Source organism: Enhydra lutris, unplaced genomic scaffold (assembly GCF_002288905.1).
Source record: "Enhydra lutris kenyoni isolate GAN:26980312 unplaced genomic scaffold, ASM228890v2 scaffoldscaffold7, whole genome shotgun sequence".
Lineage (NCBI taxonomy): Eukaryota > Metazoa > Chordata > Mammalia > Carnivora > Mustelidae > Enhydra > Enhydra lutris.
The window spans coordinates 9,737,129-9,757,939 of NW_019154091.1; the positions used below are offsets into that span (position 1 = coordinate 9,737,129).

At 45.9% G+C, this 20,811-nt stretch overlaps 1 protein-coding gene across 1 annotated transcript in view; it reads right to left on the bottom strand.

Moving 5' to 3' along the window:
- Nucleotides 1-20,811, bottom strand: part of LOC111142060 (plexin C1) — a 143,467-nt gene that overhangs the window by 106,685 nt on the left and 15,971 nt on the right. Inside the window, exons 2-4 of the mRNA XM_022495004.1 lie at nucleotides 17,441-17,581; nucleotides 7,405-7,539; nucleotides 3,929-4,029 (exon numbers count right to left, since the gene is read on the bottom strand). Coding sequence (XP_022350712.1) covers nucleotides 3,929-4,029; nucleotides 7,405-7,539; nucleotides 17,441-17,581 — 377 coding nt within the window. The remainder of the gene's footprint in view (nucleotides 1-3,928; nucleotides 4,030-7,404; nucleotides 7,540-17,440; nucleotides 17,582-20,811) is intronic.

Consider the following 20,811-nt stretch of genomic DNA (forward strand, 5'->3'; position numbering starts at 1 on the left):
CCATCAGTCTAGAAAATTCTACATGACATAACACACACGTCTCAACCCGCCACTGGTAGAGTTTCTCAACCACTCAATCTACTTCATTCACTTAATGTATATTTTTTGAGCACCTACTCTGTGTCAGGCACTGTTGTAGACTCTGGGAATATAGTCGTGAACAAGACAAACAAGGACCCTATGTTCATGGAACTTTCATTTTAACAAGAGAGGCAGAGAAAGATCAGTTCTTATGATGGGGCCGTGATGAAAATAAAACAGTGAGGTGATTATGAGTGAGGTGAGGCCATTTCAGACTGGGTGATCAGGAGAGAGCCAGCTGTGGAAGGATCTAGGGAAGAATATTCTAGACTGAGGAAACAACAAGTACAAAGTACCAGAGGAGGGAACAAGCCTGGCATATTCCTAAGTCGGAAGGAAAGCTGGTGGGGTGGAGTGAACAGAGGAGAGACACGCATGAGAGGCTCAGAAGAGTCAGATAATGTACGCACCCTGTAGTCAGACAGTCAGACTAGATTCTAGGAAAGAAAGCCAGTGCAGGTTGTGAACTGGGGAGTGACATGATCTGGTTTAGATTTTAAATCACCCTTCCTCTTGGAGAGTACTGGGACAGGGGTGAGGGAGCAAGAGGAGAACCAGGGGAAGCCTGAGTTATACTTTATAGAAGGCTAGAACTTCTAGCCCATCATCAATAAATGATGTGTCTTCAGCCTCTTCTCGGATCATTCCTCTTACCTTCTTGTGCTCACGAAACCAGCCTCTGCCCTGGGGACAGTTTCCTCAAAGCCAGCTCAGGGGCTGGCTGCTTCCTCTCACTCATATGTAAGTGTCCTGCTTGTGTCTCACTGCCTTTTCTGGATGTTTCTTCTTTCCTCCCCCTTTCCAAGCCTGTCCCCCAAAGTGCCGCAGCCTGGAAGCTCAGGCAGTCATGCCACCAGCCCACACCACCCCAAAGTTCTCCTTGCTGCAACCATCTACAGTGCACCCCCAGCCCTTCCAATTCCTTCCTTATCTGGACTATTTTGCGCCTCACTCCAACATTGTTTCCACAGTTGGTTTTGGCGACTATAATTTCCAAACAGATGATTCATCCAACACTTCGCTACCTCAGTTCCTTTACCCCCTCCCTGCCAAAGATCTTGTCTTCCATCCTACTTCAGGTACACGAATATAACCTAGGCTTTGTCATTACCAATAGTGCCATCGCACGCGAGACCTACCTACAGTCCATCTACTACCTCTTTCCAGTTCCTCAGGTCCAACAAGTCTTAAATCCAACCACAACCTCCCAAGTACAGATCCCACCCCCTGTTCCCATCCTTCACCGCCCTCCTTAGAGTTGCTTCCAGCAGAGAGCCCAGGGTCCGCTGGTACTACTTTAAGTACCAATATCCATGGCAATACCATCATGCTTCCCTCGGATACACCCTCAGTCCCCAGCCCCCCCCCCCCCGCCATGTATTTCCTGCAAAGCCCTACCTTGCTCAACCTAGCTCTCCCCAACTCTGTGACCACACCAGCAGAGCTGAACACAGCCTTCGAAAGCAAAACCACACTGAGTGTTCTCATTCCAAAAGCAAGACCACTGGCCTCCACAGGGCCCTCCTGCTGCCCAGGGATCACACTGTATTTCCCATCTCCACTATCTGTCCAACTCTCTTTTCCACCTTCTCTCCCTTCTCTCTTCAAACCTCCAGTGCTTCCTCCCCTACCTCACTCTGACGGCTCTGAAGTCACTGAACATGATGTAAGCAATATAAACTGATACCACTTACCCTTCCCCCACCTACCTGCTCCAGGACCCATGTTCTGCACCTTCCCTCCCAGGACCAAGGCTGACTCGCATACCTCCTTCCCAAGTCTTGCCTCCCCTCATGTGCGTGTGCGCGCGTGAGATCGCCTTTCATCTTCTGAGACACAACTGTGCAAGGGCCCTTTCCCTTTCTTGCACCATCAGTTTCTCCTCCACTGGAACTTCCCCAATAGCCCCAAAGCATAGCGTGCTTTCACACACCTTAAAAACAATAAGACCCTCTGGATTTTACTTTCTCCTCCAACGTCTGCTCCATTTTTCTGCTGTTTTCCTCAGCAAAGCGCCTCTGAAGAGTCGTCTCTGCTCTGCTCTCTCATGTTTCTCTTGCAGCATTAGCACCAATTGCCACAACAGCTCCAGTCACGGTCACCAGTCATCACCTGCTAGGTCCAAAGGATCAGTTCTCTTCTCTTGCCCAGCCTCTCAGCACCATCTGGCACAGCGGACCGCTCCCTTCTTTCTTGCCTTGGCAACCTGGAGACCACCTCCTTCAGTCTTTCCTCTTCCCTTTCTGGCTGTTCCCTCCCCCTCTTCCTCTCTCTGCCCCCAATCGTGGTGCCATCTCCGTGCTCAGTTCCCCAACTACTCCTCCCCTCAGTCGACATGGCCTCCCTTGTCTGGTCTTCAGGCTTCTTTACATCCCATCTAGATGCATCTAAACCCCAAAGTCATCTCACCAGCCCATACACTTCGTCCATGAACTCCAGACCTGTGTTTGCCAAAATAGTAGCCACTAGCTCTGTGTGGCTAATGAATTCTCGGCGCTGCCACTGAATGAACCCCTGCAGGGAGCTCTGCAAACACAGACAGGGAACTGACCTAAATGGAACGGGTGGGAAAGAAGAGGGCAGTTGTGCGTAGTGGGTGTGTAGTGATGACATGCTGTGATGAGCGGTTAATTTCCTCAAACCCTAGACTTGGGCGAGCCACGCGAAGAAAACGTTCCTACCCAATTACAGTTATTCATGAGCATTTTCCTGGCCCTGCTTCTTTTGTCTGCCAATGATTCTGACGGAAACAGCCCCGTGAGGAAGCGCAGCGAAAGGCAAGGGCAAGTATGCATCCGGGTGCATCGTAGCTTTCAACTTCCTCGGCAAACTCCTAATTAATCCCATCCCCACGTTTTTCGCCTGTTTCCTGAACCTCTTGCTTAGACCATATTCTCCCCCTCTCCCGTCATTGCCCTGGGCTTCCTTCCGCTGGGGCTCCTCCATTCTCTCCCCAGTCTTCTTTTCTTTCCCCCAGCTGCCCTCTTGTTCAGCCTTCGGCTTCTCTGCACCTGTTCCACTCCTCCTTATCCTTTTTCACCTTTAAAAACTGAAAGCACCGAACTGACAGACACTGTTATGGTTTTTGTTTCTTTTCTTTCTTTCTTTCTTTTTTTTTTCCCCCTCTCCCTGCCTGAGCTACACAGCTCAGACACTGCTCTCCTCCTCGCTTCTGTAGCGGGAGCCCGAGTACTGGGTTGCCATGGCAACAGCCAATCCAACCAGACCGGGTCCCAGCCACGCTCTGAGCTGCCATGGCGAGGAGGAAGCCTCTACAAGTCGCCCCAGAGCCCGGATTGGTCGTGAACATCGTAATTCCAGCCCAGGCAGGGCCCACTCTGCCCGGGGACCGAGACCGTACACCAGGCCCCCAGCCGTACCACGCCGCAGGGGACAGCGCCATCAAGAACACGGCTTCCACCCAGCCAGCTGGATGCGTGACATTATGGGGATTCAGCTGAAAATTTTCAAACCTCCCTATTCTTTCATATCCTCGGGTGGGGGGGGGACCTTTTGCTTCTCTGTTTCTCTCTCTCTCTCTCTGGAGTCCTGGGGAACTCTGTAGAAAGTACAAGCAGCACTGACAACCCAGCCTCCCCCGCTCCCACCCCTGGGCACGGGCAGCCCTGAGCGGTCCCGGTCCAACTGTCTGGTGGCCCTGGCACAGCTGGGAACATCGCTGACAATTAATTAGGATTCCACCGTGATACTTCAGTGGACAGCGAAAGGCTCCGTTCCCCCAGGTCATCGGAACGGATCCTCAAAGTAGGGCAACAAGTGTTCTGCCACCTGATACTCCCCCCGCCTCCCCAAACATGTGAGTTGGTGAGAAAGAATCAGGGAATACCTTTGTAGCGAATGGCACCAACCGCAGTGAGGGTCTGCAGCCGTTAAACACTCCGTGCAGGATGGATGTTTACTGCAGTTGGCAACACGAATTCTCCTCACCTAAAAATAAAGACACCCGCGGTTCAGACGGAATTACAAGCAACGCCGGAAAAACGACAACCCCTTATCTGTTGAGGGGCCAGGAAGAGACACTGATTGACTTGAACTCCAGATATCTCTGTGATGACGTGGGGCAGTTGTTCTCAGAAGCCCCCAGGGAAGCTTTGAAAGTGTGGATCCCCAGATACCCTGCTAACCCCACTGCCCAGACTCCTGCCCATAGGTCTGGGACCCAGCCTGGGAATCTGAAATTTTTAGGGGCTCACTCAGGTGAGTCTGAGACACAGTCAGGTTTCTGATTGGTTGGTGATGATTTCCAAGGGGCTCGTGGAATCGGGTCACCTGGTCTTCCCACAAAGACCATCAATGAGGGGTCAGTGGTGCTTTGGAAATGAGCGTCTGGGGATGGCAAAGGCTCTGACCCAGGAGCATCAGCGTGAGGCTGGCGCTGGACATGGATGTGAGGACAATCCCACGTCCCTGCCAGGGTAACTCCATTGCTTCAGCTCCTAGCTCACTCACTCAAATTCCCTCCACTGGAGTTGAGAATGAAAGAATCAGGTTGTATTCAAATCATTGCCTGCCCCTCAAGCCACCTCTTCCAGTTGTCAAGGAAAAAGCAACCCACAGAGCAGGCACCCATGCTGGGCAGACCCAGGCATCTGAGACAGTCAGTCAGAGCCTGGAGGCGGGGTGGCAGGAGGCAGAGAGGACCTCAGTGTTGCATGGCGTGTTTTCTGCAGGCAAAATCCCACAGCAGGCAGTAAGGAAACTTGGGGAACTCATTAAGCTGGGAAGTTATTCACGCTAGAAGGTAGAAGTAACTTCTTTAAAAGGTTAGAGAAACAGAGTTCTAGAAAGGGTTGGTGAGGAAAATAGGCTATCCTGAGGAGTATTCCTCAATTCTAAGTTGACTTCATGGGGGATAAACCTGTCCATTTCTCATAGTCCTTGATGCTGCTGAAAGATGTGGGGGCAGACCACCAGCCTGAGCCAGAATTAACCAGAATGTGGCTATTTCCTTGTAGCTCACACAACATCTTAAATTCTGGAGGGGTTTTCATAAATACATAATCTCTCTAACCTTGTTTCCTCATCAGTGAAATGGTGATGGTGCCGCTGACTCCATGGGGTTACTATACATGTCTGGCATACGCTAAGTCCTCAATAAATGTTGGCTATCACTACTGTGTGGGGAAAGGGTCCCACAGTCCAACAAACATGTGAAATCTTCCACTGAAAAGGCAAATCAATTTCCTTAGAACAAGGCTTCTGAGAGCCTTTGAATATGCTGGGCATCGTGATACTCCAGGAGGGGTACAGTCAATACCATCTCCTCCTAGGGCCACTTTTGCTCAGAACACTTAGTGGAATATTCTCTAGAACCTTCTGTGAGAACCTTTACACAGTGTACTTAAACATACAAACAACATAACTCCATGCAAAAGAGAGAACACTGTAAGTACTTACATTGGACCTGCTTCTCTAACTTAATAACACATTATAGTGACTAACACAGCAATGCATAAATCTTCATATGGTTATTTTTAATGGCCGCATATTCGATAGATGTACCAGGACATATTAGTTTGGCTGTTACTATCTCCCCAAGAGTCTAGGACAGAACCTAGGTTTTGGCTCTCTAGGGATTATACTGGCTCAACCAGAATCTAATAGGATCCACAGCAGTAAACCTAAGTGAAGAATGTATGAATAACCAGCTTCAATGCCCAGTCAAAAACTCTCCCTTGGACTTCAGACTTTGAATGACCAGAGGCTAAGTAGTCTTCACCTTCCAAAAAATGAGGACCTGTCAGCTATCTGTGGCTCTCCCAGTGGTTCCCAGCTTACAGTCGTGAGTCCCAAGGAAAGCAGTAATGAGAACTTGTGAGCTATTTGCAATGTTTCGAAAAGCTGAATGGAAAAAACATGCATGGGTCAAGCAAGACTTCAAGAGTCTTTGCTTTGGGCTGGAATTTTATTGGCTCCATGTGGTAGCACAGTCTGTTTCCTGGCGGGCAGTTTCTAGATGCCCTTGATAAATAAAACCCGAGAATGGGAATAGTTACTTAATATAGGCAGTCTGTGGAATAGACCAGTGTCTTTCAAATGCAGGAAGCCCAGGGAAGAAATAGAATGGAAAGTGCTGAGTGGTGAAACAAGCCGCTCGAGAAGATTCTATGGTGGACAACTGGTTTACCAGCGTAGACCAGGTCCACCATCTATCGCCACGTGCTCATTCTGCGTAACTGACTTTGCAACGTGCAAAGGGCAATATGGCCTTTCTAGGAATTCTGGAGACTACAGAGTGCTTGTGTACCTACCTCGTGACTATAACAACCATGTGGCTGATATCATTGGCATTCCCCTTAGAATGAGAGACAAAGAATGGAAAGTGGGGGTGGGCCAAGCTGTTATCCCATTGTACAATTCCATAAGTCTCAATGATCTCCTTTGCACTTTGTATGTGCCAGTGGCCACGGAGCCAAATTACCATGCCAGCATAGGCTGCTAGTTTTCACAGGTTTAGGATTTGACCTTGTTTGTCTATATATAGGCATATATATATACACACACACACATATATATATTTATCTAACATACACACACACACCCTTGAGTGAATTATTTAACCTCTCCAAGTCTTAGGTTCTTCCTGTATAAAACAAGGGTAATTTTATCTCATTAAATTATGAACATATTTCAACAACATCGCTTTTATAGGTGTGTGTGGACAGACACAACTGTATGCACGTAGAGAGACCATATTTAGAATAGTAACTAGCACGTGGTCAGAAGGGACTGAATAAAAATTAGTTTTCTTCCCTTTCCTTGGTGAAAGCACCTTGTAAAAAGGAAGAAAATGGAGAAAGATATTCTCTTTATTTCAGTAAGCAGAAGCAAGAAGAAAAACTAGAACAGCCAAATAAATTAAGGGAGGGAGGGGGAGTGCCATATATTTCCTGGTTCATGAATGTGTATGAGACCATGGCCTGATATTAACCCCAAATTCCAAAGCCAATCCCTTTGGGTGTATTCATAAATGCATCTAACCGCTCAGTGCCCACACAATAAATGTGCAAATTCAGTTACCTAGCTGATTATGCACCAATTTGCAAGCACCCCCCTTCCCTGAAAAACGTGGCATTGGAAATATAGCCAATAATAAAATTGTCTAAATAGGTAATATTTCTTGCTTACTTACTGACAGCAAGGTTTTTAATTCCACATCCGTGAACCACTGCGGGTCTTCTCGAAGCCTGCAGCAGTGTTTAAACCCGATAGTTCAAAGTAAAAGCTTTGCTACTAGATAATGACGTTAATTAAACACTTTCTATTCGGAAGTCAGAAGCAATGGCTGGTATTTTTACCTACCTCTTTCCCAGCAGTTAGATAGATGTAGATATTCTTCTTAGGATGAGGAACCAGTTTGTAGAAAATGGGTGTCTCTTCTTTAATTTCATAGATAACCTCTGGACAATTTGAAGTCAAATTCTCACCCAGAACAACCTATTTTTTTTTCAAAAAGAGAAATATGATTTCTATTAAATACGTCAAATAGCGGGGGTGCGGGGAGGCAAGACTCATAGCTTAGTTCTAAGACCACATGCTCCTTCACTCACTACATATATGGGCTGAGGTACCGTGTTCCTCAAGCATCTACTGTCTCAGTCTTCCGCAAAGCCGGTAAAAACAAGTATGGTCACGCACACACACGTGTGCATGCACACACACGCACAGCCAGCCTTCGGTCCTGTGGCAGTAACCTCATAGGTGGAAGCTTGACATCCATAATTCCTTAATACACCCGGCTTTACAAGAAGCTACAAGTGACAGCTTCCTTAATACTACGCCAAGTGATCCATCCTAAGACTGAAGGAAGTCGGTTTGATGACTTGCACAGTTGACCCTGATTCTCCTATACAATTCGACATACTTAGACATCTTAATGTAAGCAGGACAACTGAACAGGCCCAAGCGGGTGGGTATGTGCTTATATATAAAATAGAGCCAAGCATAGCTTTGAAATTGGACATACCCGAGTTTCACTCATCTCAATCAATAAATATTTACTGAATAGCCCCTATGTATCTGGCATGTTCTAGGTGTTTGGAAAATGGCACTGAACAAATGAGTGGAGGGAAGGGGAGTAGAAACCTACCCTCATGGAACATGTGTGTGTGTGCGTGTGTGTATAGGGGAGTGGTGGCTGACAATGAGTAAATTATAAACCCTATTAGAAGGTGATGTCAGTCAAAATAAAGTGGGGTAAAGAGATAAGGATGTGTGCGCAGGGTAGTTCTCATTGAGAGGTGGTAGTTAGGTAGCTACGTGCAGGAGATGCTGGAGTGGGTCACTTGGGTGTCTGGGTGACACATGTTTGGCCCCTTGGTCCCGATGCCCTACAGTCTGGGGGGGGGGGGGGGCAATGGGGCGTGAGCAGCACCAGCGAGGCAGAGCGCAGCGGGCAGTGAGGTAAGGGGTGTGTAACGTAGGTTCTCGTAGGCCCATATAAAGACCTTACTCTCACTCCAGGTGAGAGCGAGGGAGCCACTGCACATTTCAAGCGCTCACTAGCCACCTCTGGCTAGTGCCTACTGTACTGGAAGTAGACACAGAGCATTTCCATCATCGTGGAAAGTTCTGTTGGACAACACCAGCCTACCGAGAACCGTGAAGGCAGGGGAACATCAGACAGGCGCAGCCCAAGTGTGAGCCTGCCAGGTTCTTGTCTCCCCATCTCTAATTCATAGTCCTTATTAATCAGCTCAGAGACAAAAAATTGATCAGGTTCTAGAACATGGTCATAGAGAAGAGAAGAAACAGGAAACCAGTTAAAAAACATTGATAAAAATATTCTCAAGCGCAGCTCGAGAGAAGACAGGCTGCTGTCCAGAAGACAGGCTGCTGTCCATCACGTCAAAGGCACCATTGGGCACAACCACCTTTGAGGCATTCGCGCCAACCAAACGGACCTCGAATCTAATCAAGCCTTTAGTGCGAACTTTCATTTAGCATCAGGAAGCAGAAAGGGGAGGAAGGAGCTGAACAACCCCACGAGGAAAGAAACAGCCAAATCCACAACGTGAGGCATCTGAGGAGACAACAGGCTTCATTTCCTCAGTCAGTCAGTGGCAGTGGATAAAGGCTGGAAGGTGGTCACTCCAGACTGAGAGAGACAAGGCAGCCCACAGGTTATTGGAGGACCTTGTCTGGATGCTAGTTTGAACAAAAATAATTTTCAAAGACATTCGTGAGCCAATGAGGAAAATGTAGCTCTACAAACGCAATATTAGATAATTCAAAAGGATGACTGGATAATTTTGTTGTGGTAACAGCATCATGGGTACGGTTACTTGAGAAACTGAGCATTTTTTAGAGATGTGTAATGCAGCACAGAGGGGTGAAATGCCACTATCTGGGATTTGCTTCAAAAGAAAAACATAATTTACAAAACACCACCGCTCATCCATTTTAAGTGAGTTAGGAGCTACATTGCAGTTTTTATCGGGACTTAATTCTTGGAGCGTGATTGGCGCAGATGGGTAAGGGCCGGAAAGATCCAGCTGGGGGCAACTTTGATTCACCCGTAGATGATGAGGCACCAGGATTTTCTCTGGAACTCCAAATTGTGGCAGGAAAGCCTTTCTGTGGTACTGGGCACCAGGCTTTGCCAGCCAGATTCCTAAATGAGCTACCTAGAGTGGCTTACACGGAGAGCTTGTCCTAGTAACTATGGATGCTGGGCTGAAATTGGTATGTTTCACTGATGGCGGGAGTGAGACTTCCCTAGAAGGTAACTTGGCATTATCTCTCAAAATTATAAAGCACATACCCTTAGACCCCACAGCCCCTCACATCTATATTGAATGACATATGTACATGATGGTTTAGTGTATCACACATTATAAGTAAAAGATTGAAACAGCCTAAAAGTCCAACTGTAGAGAACTGATTAAACACAGTATAAACAGTATAGTACTATTTAGCCATAAAAGTCATTAGGAAGCTCTTTCTATATACATTTAACACATTATATTATGTATATCTATATATTGCATAAACATGTTTATATACATATATAGCATGTTTAATATAGTGTATATTTGACAAAATGAGAGGAAGACAATCTTCCCCCTTTTGCTTGCAAACATATATAAAATATCTCTGGGAAGATACCCAAGAAACCCACTCCCCTGTTTGCCCCCTAGGTCAGGAATGTGTGGTTTTCACCGTATATTCTCTTGGTTCTTTTGAATTTGGAACAATGTCAATGTATTATCTTAGAAAACAAATACATAAGATTTAAATGTGAAAAGTGAGGATGAGTGGACCCAATTGTTTCGTTTTTTGTTTGTTTGGAGTTTTTTTTGTTTGTTTGTTTGTTTTTTTTGCTAGATTCCACATAAAAGGATCTCCATAACCCTGAGGACAGGACAATAGGAACTTCTCATTTTCATCACAAAGGGACCCCAACATGTTATGTGGAGGGGTCTGGGTGTTGTGGTCCTCACCTCTCTCAGGTGACACTGGGACAGGAGAGACATGGCTTTCTTTCCCTGCTAGATTTCTGTTAATATCACCTCCTCCTCCTCCCAACGCCACAGCCCATTCCCAGGGCATCAAAGCAACACTTGGATCTCCTAAGTGCAAAATTCGTGTCAACATCAACACAGAGAAGAAAGCCAGCCAGACTGGAGCCTGGGAAATGTTCCCTCCTCAGCTCAGTTTAACTGGGCAGCTTTGGAGAAAGAGCTCGATCGGTGAAGTGAGGCAGGAAGTAACAGTGAGTCACAGAAACCCAAAATGGGTTGAGTTTTGTATAAAAGCCACTCTTCTAATTCATACGCGTTCCTTGGGCATGATGTGGATTTTCATCTCTTGCTTCCAGAATTCTCCTTAATATAGCTCAAATCTGGAGTCAACCTGAGTCTCTGCCATGCATATGCTCATTTACCCCTTCATCTTTCGAGTCTCAGATGTCGCCTCCTCTGAGAAGCCTTCCCTAGTTGCCTTTCTACCTCACCCAACTGTCGTGGTCTACCCATCAGTTCATTTCCTTCAGAGCACATACTACTGTCTGAAATGGCTTTATTGCTGGTAAATTCAGTTATGTATCTTCTGTCTTTTTCTTCCCATCACAAGAGCAGGGGTTTGCCTCTTTTATTCATTTTTGTATCGGCACCCAGAATAGTGTCTGGCACATAAAAGGTGCCCAATAAATATTTATTAAATGAAAAAAATTCTATTAGCATTCAAGATTTTTATAAGGCTCTTCAGATTTTTTTTTTTTCCAGATGAAGCCTGTGTAGAAAACAAATTTTCCCCGGTGGAGAATTTCAGTTTGTGTCAACATATTGTTTCTGTCGACATCTTCCTGAAGCTTCATGATAGGCTATTAACTAGCCTTGGGATTTTTGTTGCATACAAAACAACTTCCCAACTCCAGTTCTGAAATGTGTGATGTGTGAGACTTCTACATCAGACAGATACGTTACAAGTTCAACACCACCCACGGAAAGGATAGCTTGCTGAGGAAAATGGGGGGTGGGGAGGAGAGAAAAAATTAAACAAAAGACTATTTCTTTTTTCTTTACCATTACCATGACATGGAAAAGCCATGGGTGTTCAAAAAGCTAAAATATATACTTCAAATTTCTTTCCAGTTAAAGGGCAACCAAGCCAATCTTCTCATTTTTTAAAAAAATAAATAGTTTCTAAGAAATGCTGCAAATGGGGACATAAACCACACATACACACACACGAGAAAGCAAGGTACTTATCCAACAGTGTTTAAAGGGCTTCAGTAGTTAGGAGTAATAAAGGTGAAATATAAAGATTAAGGCAAATTCCTTTTTTATTTCCAGTCTACTTATTTCAGTGTAATAGTAAGAGAAGACTACAGCTTGAACCACAAGTTCTCAGTTTGTGGGTTACATGGCACTAATAGTTCTAAACTGGGGAGTCCTGCAAACTCACAAACTAGAAAGAATGAGATGGAGGTGAACCTGAACTCACTTCATATGACACTCCAAGCAGCCAATCACGGAGGCCATTTCCAATCATATGACACTCCAAGCAGCCAATCATGGAGGCCATTTCCAAGTTTTGACACTTCCTGCTGTTTTGGCTTCTTGATCTATTACCTCAGCTCAGCCAACCCCACCACCCCTACTTCCGGCCCCAGGTTCTGTCCCGGGTTCTGCATGGCCTCTTTTCCTTTATTTGAACATTCTCTGGGAATAGAAAGAGAGCTTGTCCTTATAAAATATCTTATTATTTTTGTTATGTTTTATTTTCCTTTGACAACTGTAAGACCAGGATCAAGGCAGACTTCAGGTGTCACACACTTTGCCTCCTGCAAGGATATGGAAGAACTTTCTGGAACTGGTCTGACTTTTGCTCCATGGTTGGATAAATGAAATCCACCTGGGGAAATAGAGTTTTGAAGGCCACAGAGATTGCCAGTCCTGACTCGAAGCAGTGCTTCTCTGCTCAATATGGGAAGGGACACACATGATAGGGCTTCTGTCCCTCTGAAACCTACTTCAGTCCTAGGGATGTTGGAGAAACCCCACACTAGCCGCCTACCACAAGAACCATTCCCAAAATCAACTTGAACACAGATTTTCTTCCTTTGCTCTCAAAGAGCCCACAGGGGAAAAGCTGGGGTCCCATAGGGGGTTCAGAGGCTCCCATGAGCCACTCGCAGCTCTGAGAGAAGGAGCCTCTGCCTTCTAATACAGATGTCTGCACCCTGCCGGGTTAGGGTGCCAGACGCCATCCCCAAATAGGAACAAACTAAAACCACAGAAGCCAGAGCCCTCCTCATGAAACATCAAATACCTGCAACTTGGTATTAACTCAGATACGCCAATATTTGAAAGAAAAATTTAAAAACAAAACAAAACCAGTTCTACAAATTCCACTAAGCTCTACAGACTACATTTTTAATTAGCAGGGCAGTTTGGTTGGGGGACGAGTTGCTTCAGTTCCAATTACCTTGAGCAAGTTGCCTAACCTCTCTGAGCCTCAGGTCTTTCTCATTTATAAAGTTGGGGATGGTAACACGATTGACGCACAAGGATGAAATGAGTTAACCCAGGCAGACCCCTGTTCTCATGCCCGGCACAGAAGTTAGAGCTCAGAAATGTTGGCTATTATTATGCCTTATCTTTTATGTTTACAAGAAAGGTTAATGGGCATGCATAAAGTTACAAATTTCAAATTTCATGCATATTCCATTATTACTTATTTTACCACCTGGAAGAAGCTCAAAATAGTCAATTCTGCCCTTGAAATAAAGACAATTTTCTACATGCGACAGTCAGCTCAAAGGAACCCAGACGCCACAGTAAGCTGTACCACAATACGGACAAAGATATGGCGCATGTTTATAAAAACAGGTACGCCCTCAGGGTGCGGGTGTGCAACACGTGAGACGTGAATCCCCAAAAGCTGACTTCAGTGTGGCCATCCTCACTCAGCTGATCGCAGGGGAGATGCTGACAACCAAGAAAGTATAGCATGCGATCTTCCTCAGAAAGGAAGTAAAATGAGGAAATAACCCCGGGGGGATAGGGTGACGACACAACCCAACTCCCAGCCACTAGGATCACACTTCAATAAAACCAGGGGGAGGACTGCACTGTGGAAAGGACCCTTTCAAGTTCTAAACTTCCATTTTTCTAAAATCTTACAAGGGATCTTAGGAATAAACGCAGGAAAAAAGGGCAGTGCAGACATTAGCATATCACAAAGCTTTCCATTCTTCCACTTCTCAATCTTACCTCTGGAGGTGGGGCCAGATCACCTGGAGGCAGTGAGGGTCTTTAAGGACACTTGCAAAATGATTCAGTATCCCTGGCCAAGCCCAGCATCATGTTACCCCATTGCAGAATATGACCCAGCTATTTAAAAAATACTGTTTACAAAGGGTTTTCCGTAACATTTTAATACAGGCATTTTTTTCCCTCATTAAGGGAAAAAAAAATGAGTGCAAAATTAGATAAAGTCTGACCTCAACTACGCAAAAAAAAAAAAAAAAAAATTCTAAAATGCTGCCATCAGTTGCTGCTACACAACAGAACTAGGGTTTTTTGTTTGTTTGTTTGTTTGTTTTGTTTTGTTTCTGTTTTCTCCTCACCCCCATTACTTTGTAACTTTCTCTAGGAACATATATTACTTTCATAATAAGAAAAAAAATATTTAAACCTGAGATTTAAAATCTCACGGAACAATGCTAAAATCCCATGAGGTTTTCGGAGATTTAAGTTAGAGAGAGAGTGTGTGCGTGTATGTGTGTAGTGGTAAAAAAAAAAACAAAAAAACAAACCAGCAATTGGCCCCCAACTGCTGTTTCCTGCCCCTCATCCAACCAGGCATATACTACAGTGCCTGGCATCTGATCACTCTTGATCACTGGGAAACTGATGAGTCAGGCTGTGGGTGATCCAAGCCCTCTTTCTTCTCCTCCTCCCACCAGCTGCCTGGGGTTGGGTTGTGTTTTGCGTTGCTTATTAGTACCTCCACTCTGTGGCTTCAGAAGCCAAGCTTGTGTCTATCAATGTTCATCTTTTCTAACAGTTCTGGCGACAAGTCTGGCAAGGGAGAAGCTTGAAGTCTTTGAATAAAGGCATTCGGGGATTATCTATGCCTTCCCAATCAGTGACACAATCCCGGGTCTTGGGACTCTGGGTAATTTCATGGGCTTCGTCTAAGACATGGGGAAGTCTTGGGAATTACTGGGCTGGTCTAGGGAGTCTGGCGTGGCCAAGTCAGTTCAGGTATTTCCCTCACAATTTCCTCCTGAGGAAAGGGACCTTCCTGAGTGAAGCCGGGAGCAGGGTTTAACTCCCCGGAAGTTATCATGCCGTACAGGTATTCCTCCAGTCAGATGGTCTGCCTCCTCCTAGAGCTGGGATTCTTCCTGGTGCTTCTAAAAACCCTGACGGACAACCTAGGAGCATGGGTTCCACTGTCACTGCCCCTCCATGGTCCCCTATCAATGTGCTTCCCGTCCCCCCCAGGGAACCTTCCAGGAGTGGTTGGGGCAGACATCACAAACTCAGGGTAGCTTGGGGGACATTAGCGCAGACGCAGGAGTCCCCCCACACGCAGATCTCTGCTGTGCCCTGTGTACCTTGGGCAAATCATCCACGTTCTCCGGGCCTCCCTTCCCTTCTGGGTAAAACAGGCCTCGTCTGTAACTACCTCATGGCGTCGTGGAGAGGACGGAATTCCTTAGAACATGGAGAGGGATAAGCACAAGGGAAACAAAGCACAAATGCCAGCAGTCACAAAATAAGGCCCCAAACCAACCAACCTGCCCGTGTTATTTGGATCCTAAAAGCAAGGCGCAGGGAAGGCTTCTGAAGGTGTGCCCCTCACAGATGCTGAGGAAAGCCCCGCTTCAGTCAGCTGCCTCCTCCTCGTCAGCTGGAAGCTGCAGCCCAGGCCCAGCCCTCTGACGCCACAACAACACGGCAACCTGGCCAGCTGCACGCCAGCCCCGGGGGTGAGCCGACGGAACAGGCGAAACCAGGCCGTCCCCCGGGGAATGATTTTGGGCCAAGTGTTTCCTCACCTCCCGTTTACCATGTAGCCATTTGGTTGGCTCGGCTTCGGGGAAACAGTGTTCTCATCACAAAACTCATCAGAAAGAGCCTCCATCTGAAGAGATAATTGGTGAGGAGGCCCCGGGAAGGACTGACGGCCGCTTCCTGTGCCAGGTGAAATGGGTCCAATCCGCCTGCCCGGGTTGGTGGAGCCACACGTGTCACCGCACAGCGCCAAGCAACTTGTGTAGTGACGGATGGGTGTTTACCTTTCCCCAGGAAATCAAGCTCACGCAACAGGAAAGATGATCAATGTATATTTTAAAAGAATGTGTATACAAACAAACTCCCTCCCATATGTTACTGGGTTTCCTCCAAAGAAAACAGATTAAATCAAATGCCTACCAGGCACGCAGCATTGTATTAGGCTGTGGGGATTCGGGACCCCCTTCTTGAGAAGCTTAAAAAATGAAGATGGGGAGGCAAGACCAACAGGAGTGAAAAGGCTGGGCATCAAAGCAAGACATTTGTAACGAGCCAAAAGAAGGAGACAGCTAATGAGTATTTCAGAGGAGGGGAAAACATGGTCAGTCTGGGCTTCGGAGGCCTCAGAGAGCAGGTAGAGTGTGAGCTGAGCCAAAGCACAGACACATCGTAGGCTTCAGTAGAGAAAAAAAACAAAACAAAAAGAAAAAAAAAAAAAAAAAAACAAGCCATCCTGGAAGGGGGCACAGCATGAACAAAGGTGGGGGGGCGGGGGTGACTAGAATACACAATGCACATCAGGGAAACAAGCAAATAGTTTTGGCGAAAGTGGGAGATAAGAGCACAGAAGACGGAATTAGCGGCCATCAGGAGAGAAAGGGGTTTTCTAGGTTGTCTAGCACAATCTCATTTTACAGATGAGGAAAACGAAGCCCAGAGAGGTTAGGCGATTCACCTACAGTCACACAGCTAGTTGTCAATGGGAGATCAGTTGAGAAATCAAATCTGTTTGTACTCAATTTAGAATCTGAGCTGACAGTAAATCAACTGACTACCGGGAGGCAGAGAGGAACATCAGCCTAAGGTGACAGAAACTGCACCGTTCCCAGCCCCGACTGTTGACGGAGGCTGCGGGAGGTGTTCAATAAATGCTTGCTGATGAAGCTAAGAGGCCGGCCGCTCTATCACTCCAGACAAGTCATTAGGTAACCCTGGGTTTATCTTCTTCTCCTCCCACTGCCTCCCCCCAACCCGCGGTGAACCATAACCCCAACTTGACCCATGGTATACCCATAGAGAAAAAATAGTCCTCCCAGATAAAAGTCAGGGGGGTCTCAAAGGATTTTGGGTCTCTAACCTCTCCCTGATGTGGGCACAAAGGGCATAAAACAAAACCCTTCCATGGGTGGCAAGTGGGTTGGAGGGAAGGAACACCTGTTCTTTCTACTTTTCAAACCGTACCATCCCTCATCTGTTTCAAGTTATCAGAAATCAGGTGCATTGTACATTTCCATTACAAAGGAGACATGGAGCAAAGGGTGAACTGTCTTAGGAAGGTGGGGAGCGGGAGGGCCAGACCCCCATTTACCTCCCCTCGGAAGCTTATGAGTAAAGGAGGGAGAATAACTTGGCATGCTCCTGGGAAGCAAGGTGGTTCGAGTTTCCTTACACATGGCTAGGGAGGCCATCACATACAGATTTCCAGAAATCTCTTTGTGGTCATTTCTGAGGGTCTTGGAGCAGTTCACAGAGCAGTTGGTAGGATGTCGTGTATAACGCAGAAACAATAAAAAAAAAAGTAAATAAATTTAAAAGCACAAAATGGATCACGATGAAGATTGACATTGAAGAAGGCACAGAAAACCAACCTTAAGTAACTGGCCATCTCCAGTCCCCAAGAACAAAACAGTCCTGTTCATTACCACGGTGCCATAAACGGATGTCAGGTCAGAATGGATCAAGGTAGATGAGGCGATTGGTTGGACTCTCTCAGGTTGCTCGCCTTCTTTCTGAACATGCACACAAACGCACAAATGAAAAAAAGATCATTTTTAACAGTGGTAATCACTCATGCCCACCTAGGAACAATCCTCCTTGAGCCCCAAACACATTTTCTTAGACAAGACTCCCAGGAGCAACTGCTTAGCCCCTTTTTCTGCAGGATCACCACGCCTGCCCAACCCACAGAAAGCCATTTGTTGACTATGTATTAACATGTATTGATCGCCAGCAGTGAACTAGCCATCCATCTAACACCCCCCCAGCTGATAGATGAAATCGAGTTCCACTCTATTGCCAAGAAAGAGCCCACTGCTGAATTAGGAGGGAGAAGATCTCATGCTTGGCGGTTTGCACGATCCTCCTGCAAATTATTTTAGCGAGGGATTGGCTCCTGTGAGGTTAAACAAGCCACTTCCCAAGCTGTGAGGTGGACCATCCCGTTGGCTGAGAAGGCAGAGAGGAGGGACTGCGGATTTACCAGATGCCTGCAACATAAAGCCCGAAGACAGGGTAATTAATTCAGAGGGAAAAAAGGGAAAGATACATTCATGGCTGGTGGGTAGGACAGAACCACAGAGCTAAAGAGGAGCTAAGCAGGAGGGCTAGACATGGGGCTGATGCTCTTGAAGAAGAAACAAAAAGTTCAGCTTCCAGCCCGAAGGCATTCTAATGGTCTACAGCACTGAGCACGGTTTAATCACGTGCTTGCTTCCGCTCATTAGTTAAAGCCCCTCTTTAAACCCAGGGCAGAGCGAGTGTCCACCAAAATGTCTTGGTCTTTCTTGGTTCAAGGCGTGAAGAGTTTCATGGTGCTTCCTGCCTTCAACGACAGGAAACTGAGTTTGTTACACAAATGTCTGGAAGATACAGCGCTAGAGCAAGCCGTTACCATCTGCAGCTACTAAATACGGTGTGATAGCATACTTTATCGGCCAGAGCTCAGTTCCCAATTGTACTAAGGTTTCCAAACCCACATTTAAGTTTTAGCCAACGGGAGAGCCGGCCAACTCCCGTAAGCCTCACTGGAACTCTTCAAGTTGTCCTGTCTGGGGAGAGGGGAGGTGCGCAGGGGGAGGCTAAGACTTATTAACTTCATTATATTATTGCTGACAGTGTTTATGTCTTTTAATTTATGTCTTATTAAACATTCATTATTTTTAAACCCACCAAGTTTCATTAACATCTAAAGTAAATTGATTCACGGACTAAATTGATTTCTGAAGCCTTTAAACTGCCGTTTATATTTCTTTGTTGAAGTTGCGCTGGGAAGAAAAGATAAGCTAGCAAGGATTTCTCCAATGCTGTGATCACTTTTTAAGGGAAAGATGTCATAACCTAAGAGAAAGTGACTTATTTGCATAAAATATTCCATAGTGAACTCAGTTTAAGAAGATTTTTAGAAAGCCCATAGAGATTTTTTTTCCCCCTGTTAGATACTTTTCCTGCCGTCGGGGAAAATGAGGAAGTATCCTGTTAAAATTGAAGTTAAGAAGAAAAAAATTCTGTGTTTCTGAGAATCAGAACAATACATCACTGTTTAGATAAGGATGCCTCATGACTATAAGCAGAAAGAGAAAAATCAGATGACCTTTAGATTGAAAAAAAAAAACAACACCACACCACACATCTTCCTTTAAAATAAAACCAGAATTGTTCAAACTTTAGATCAGCTGACCATGCCTATTACTCTTATTAAATATTTGAGCATTGTAGAGAGGCTAACTCAGAGAATTAGGTGTCATGTGTCTGGGCATCTGGAATGTTCTAGTACTGTTCTCTTTGACTGGAGGACTCCATTCCCCCTCAACCCACGGCACAGAAAAAGTTATGGCTATAGGTTGCTGATTATTTATCCACAAGGACCACATGGGACAGTGTATGCCTAGGTCTTGGTATACAATAAGTGCTTGACAAGTGTAGCCATTCCGACTAGCCAAGAACCATGACATCACAGGGAGCCTTTGCTGAGGTCGGATGAGAAATTCTGTTTGTGATGTTCTGCTTAGATCCACAAAAAACAAAACAAAACCAAAAATAAAAACAAAAAAATCCAGAAGTGTCTCAAAAGCTGTAAAGACATAAGGATAAAAAATTGCTTCCAAATTACCATCCCATCATTTCCAGCACCCTTCCCTGACATCTGACCATTCCTTAATAATTGTAGTTTTCCAAATGAAGTCCTGGATCAGTAACACAGGTAAGTAGTAGAGCCATGAATCAACACTCCTGAACTTGGGAGCTGGTGGCATGAACAGCCCTCCTGGAACTAGGTGGTCAGAGAGCTTAGGTCTGCATTCAAGTTCAGTTCTCACCAACTGGCTGACTGGGGCAATTTATGTGACCCTGTTGGGGGCTGGCTTTCTCATTTGTGAATAAGGCTCATGATTTAGCCTTATTGGTAGGGGATTATAGAGAAGAGTGCTAGTAGAAGTACACCAGTGATAGCAGATATCTATCTGCTGGTAGATAGCTGGTCCCTGTTTGCTGGTCTCAGTAACATGCACTGACTGTGTGCTACCTGGACTATTTTATCACCTTACCTAATCCTGACTCTGTCACTTCCCAGCTAAGTAATTTTGTGTACGTTATTTAACCTCTCCATGACTCAGTTTCTTCCTCTATGCGATGCAAGGGATGATAATGACTCTTAAGTACGCAAGCCCCAGTGAACCTTGGAACAACGTTTGGTGCACAGAAATACAAGATCCATATTTGTTTTCATTACCTCATCTTAAAACACTAACGGTTGCTGCCACACTCAAGGCAGTTATCCCCACCTTCTTTGCCACAACAACCCTGACTTTGATCCGGTAGTCTGGGAAACCATTATGGGTCTAAGCCATGGGGTAATCTCATTCTTCACTGCCAAGCATTTGCTTTCCTACTCCTTCGAGCATGGTCCAGTTTGGGCCAGTGAGATGGGGGAAGTTCACTGAAGGGGCTTCTGAGAATAAATCTCTACGATAAGCAGCAGCTCTTGAGAAGAGTCCATCTGCCCTCTCCCCTCACTTGCTCCCTTTGATAACTGTTGTGTGAGGCCCCCATGCCCAGAGTGGTGGCCATTTTGCCTCCATAAGATTCAAGATGGAGGATGAAAATCAACATGCTAAAATCGGTGCGGGGGGAAAATAATGGCCTAGGCTCTTGAGAACACCATGGAGCACAGCTTCGAACCTTTAAACATTTACTAACAACAGATGCTACGGTTTAAGTTGCTGTTGAATGGGTTTTCTGTTAC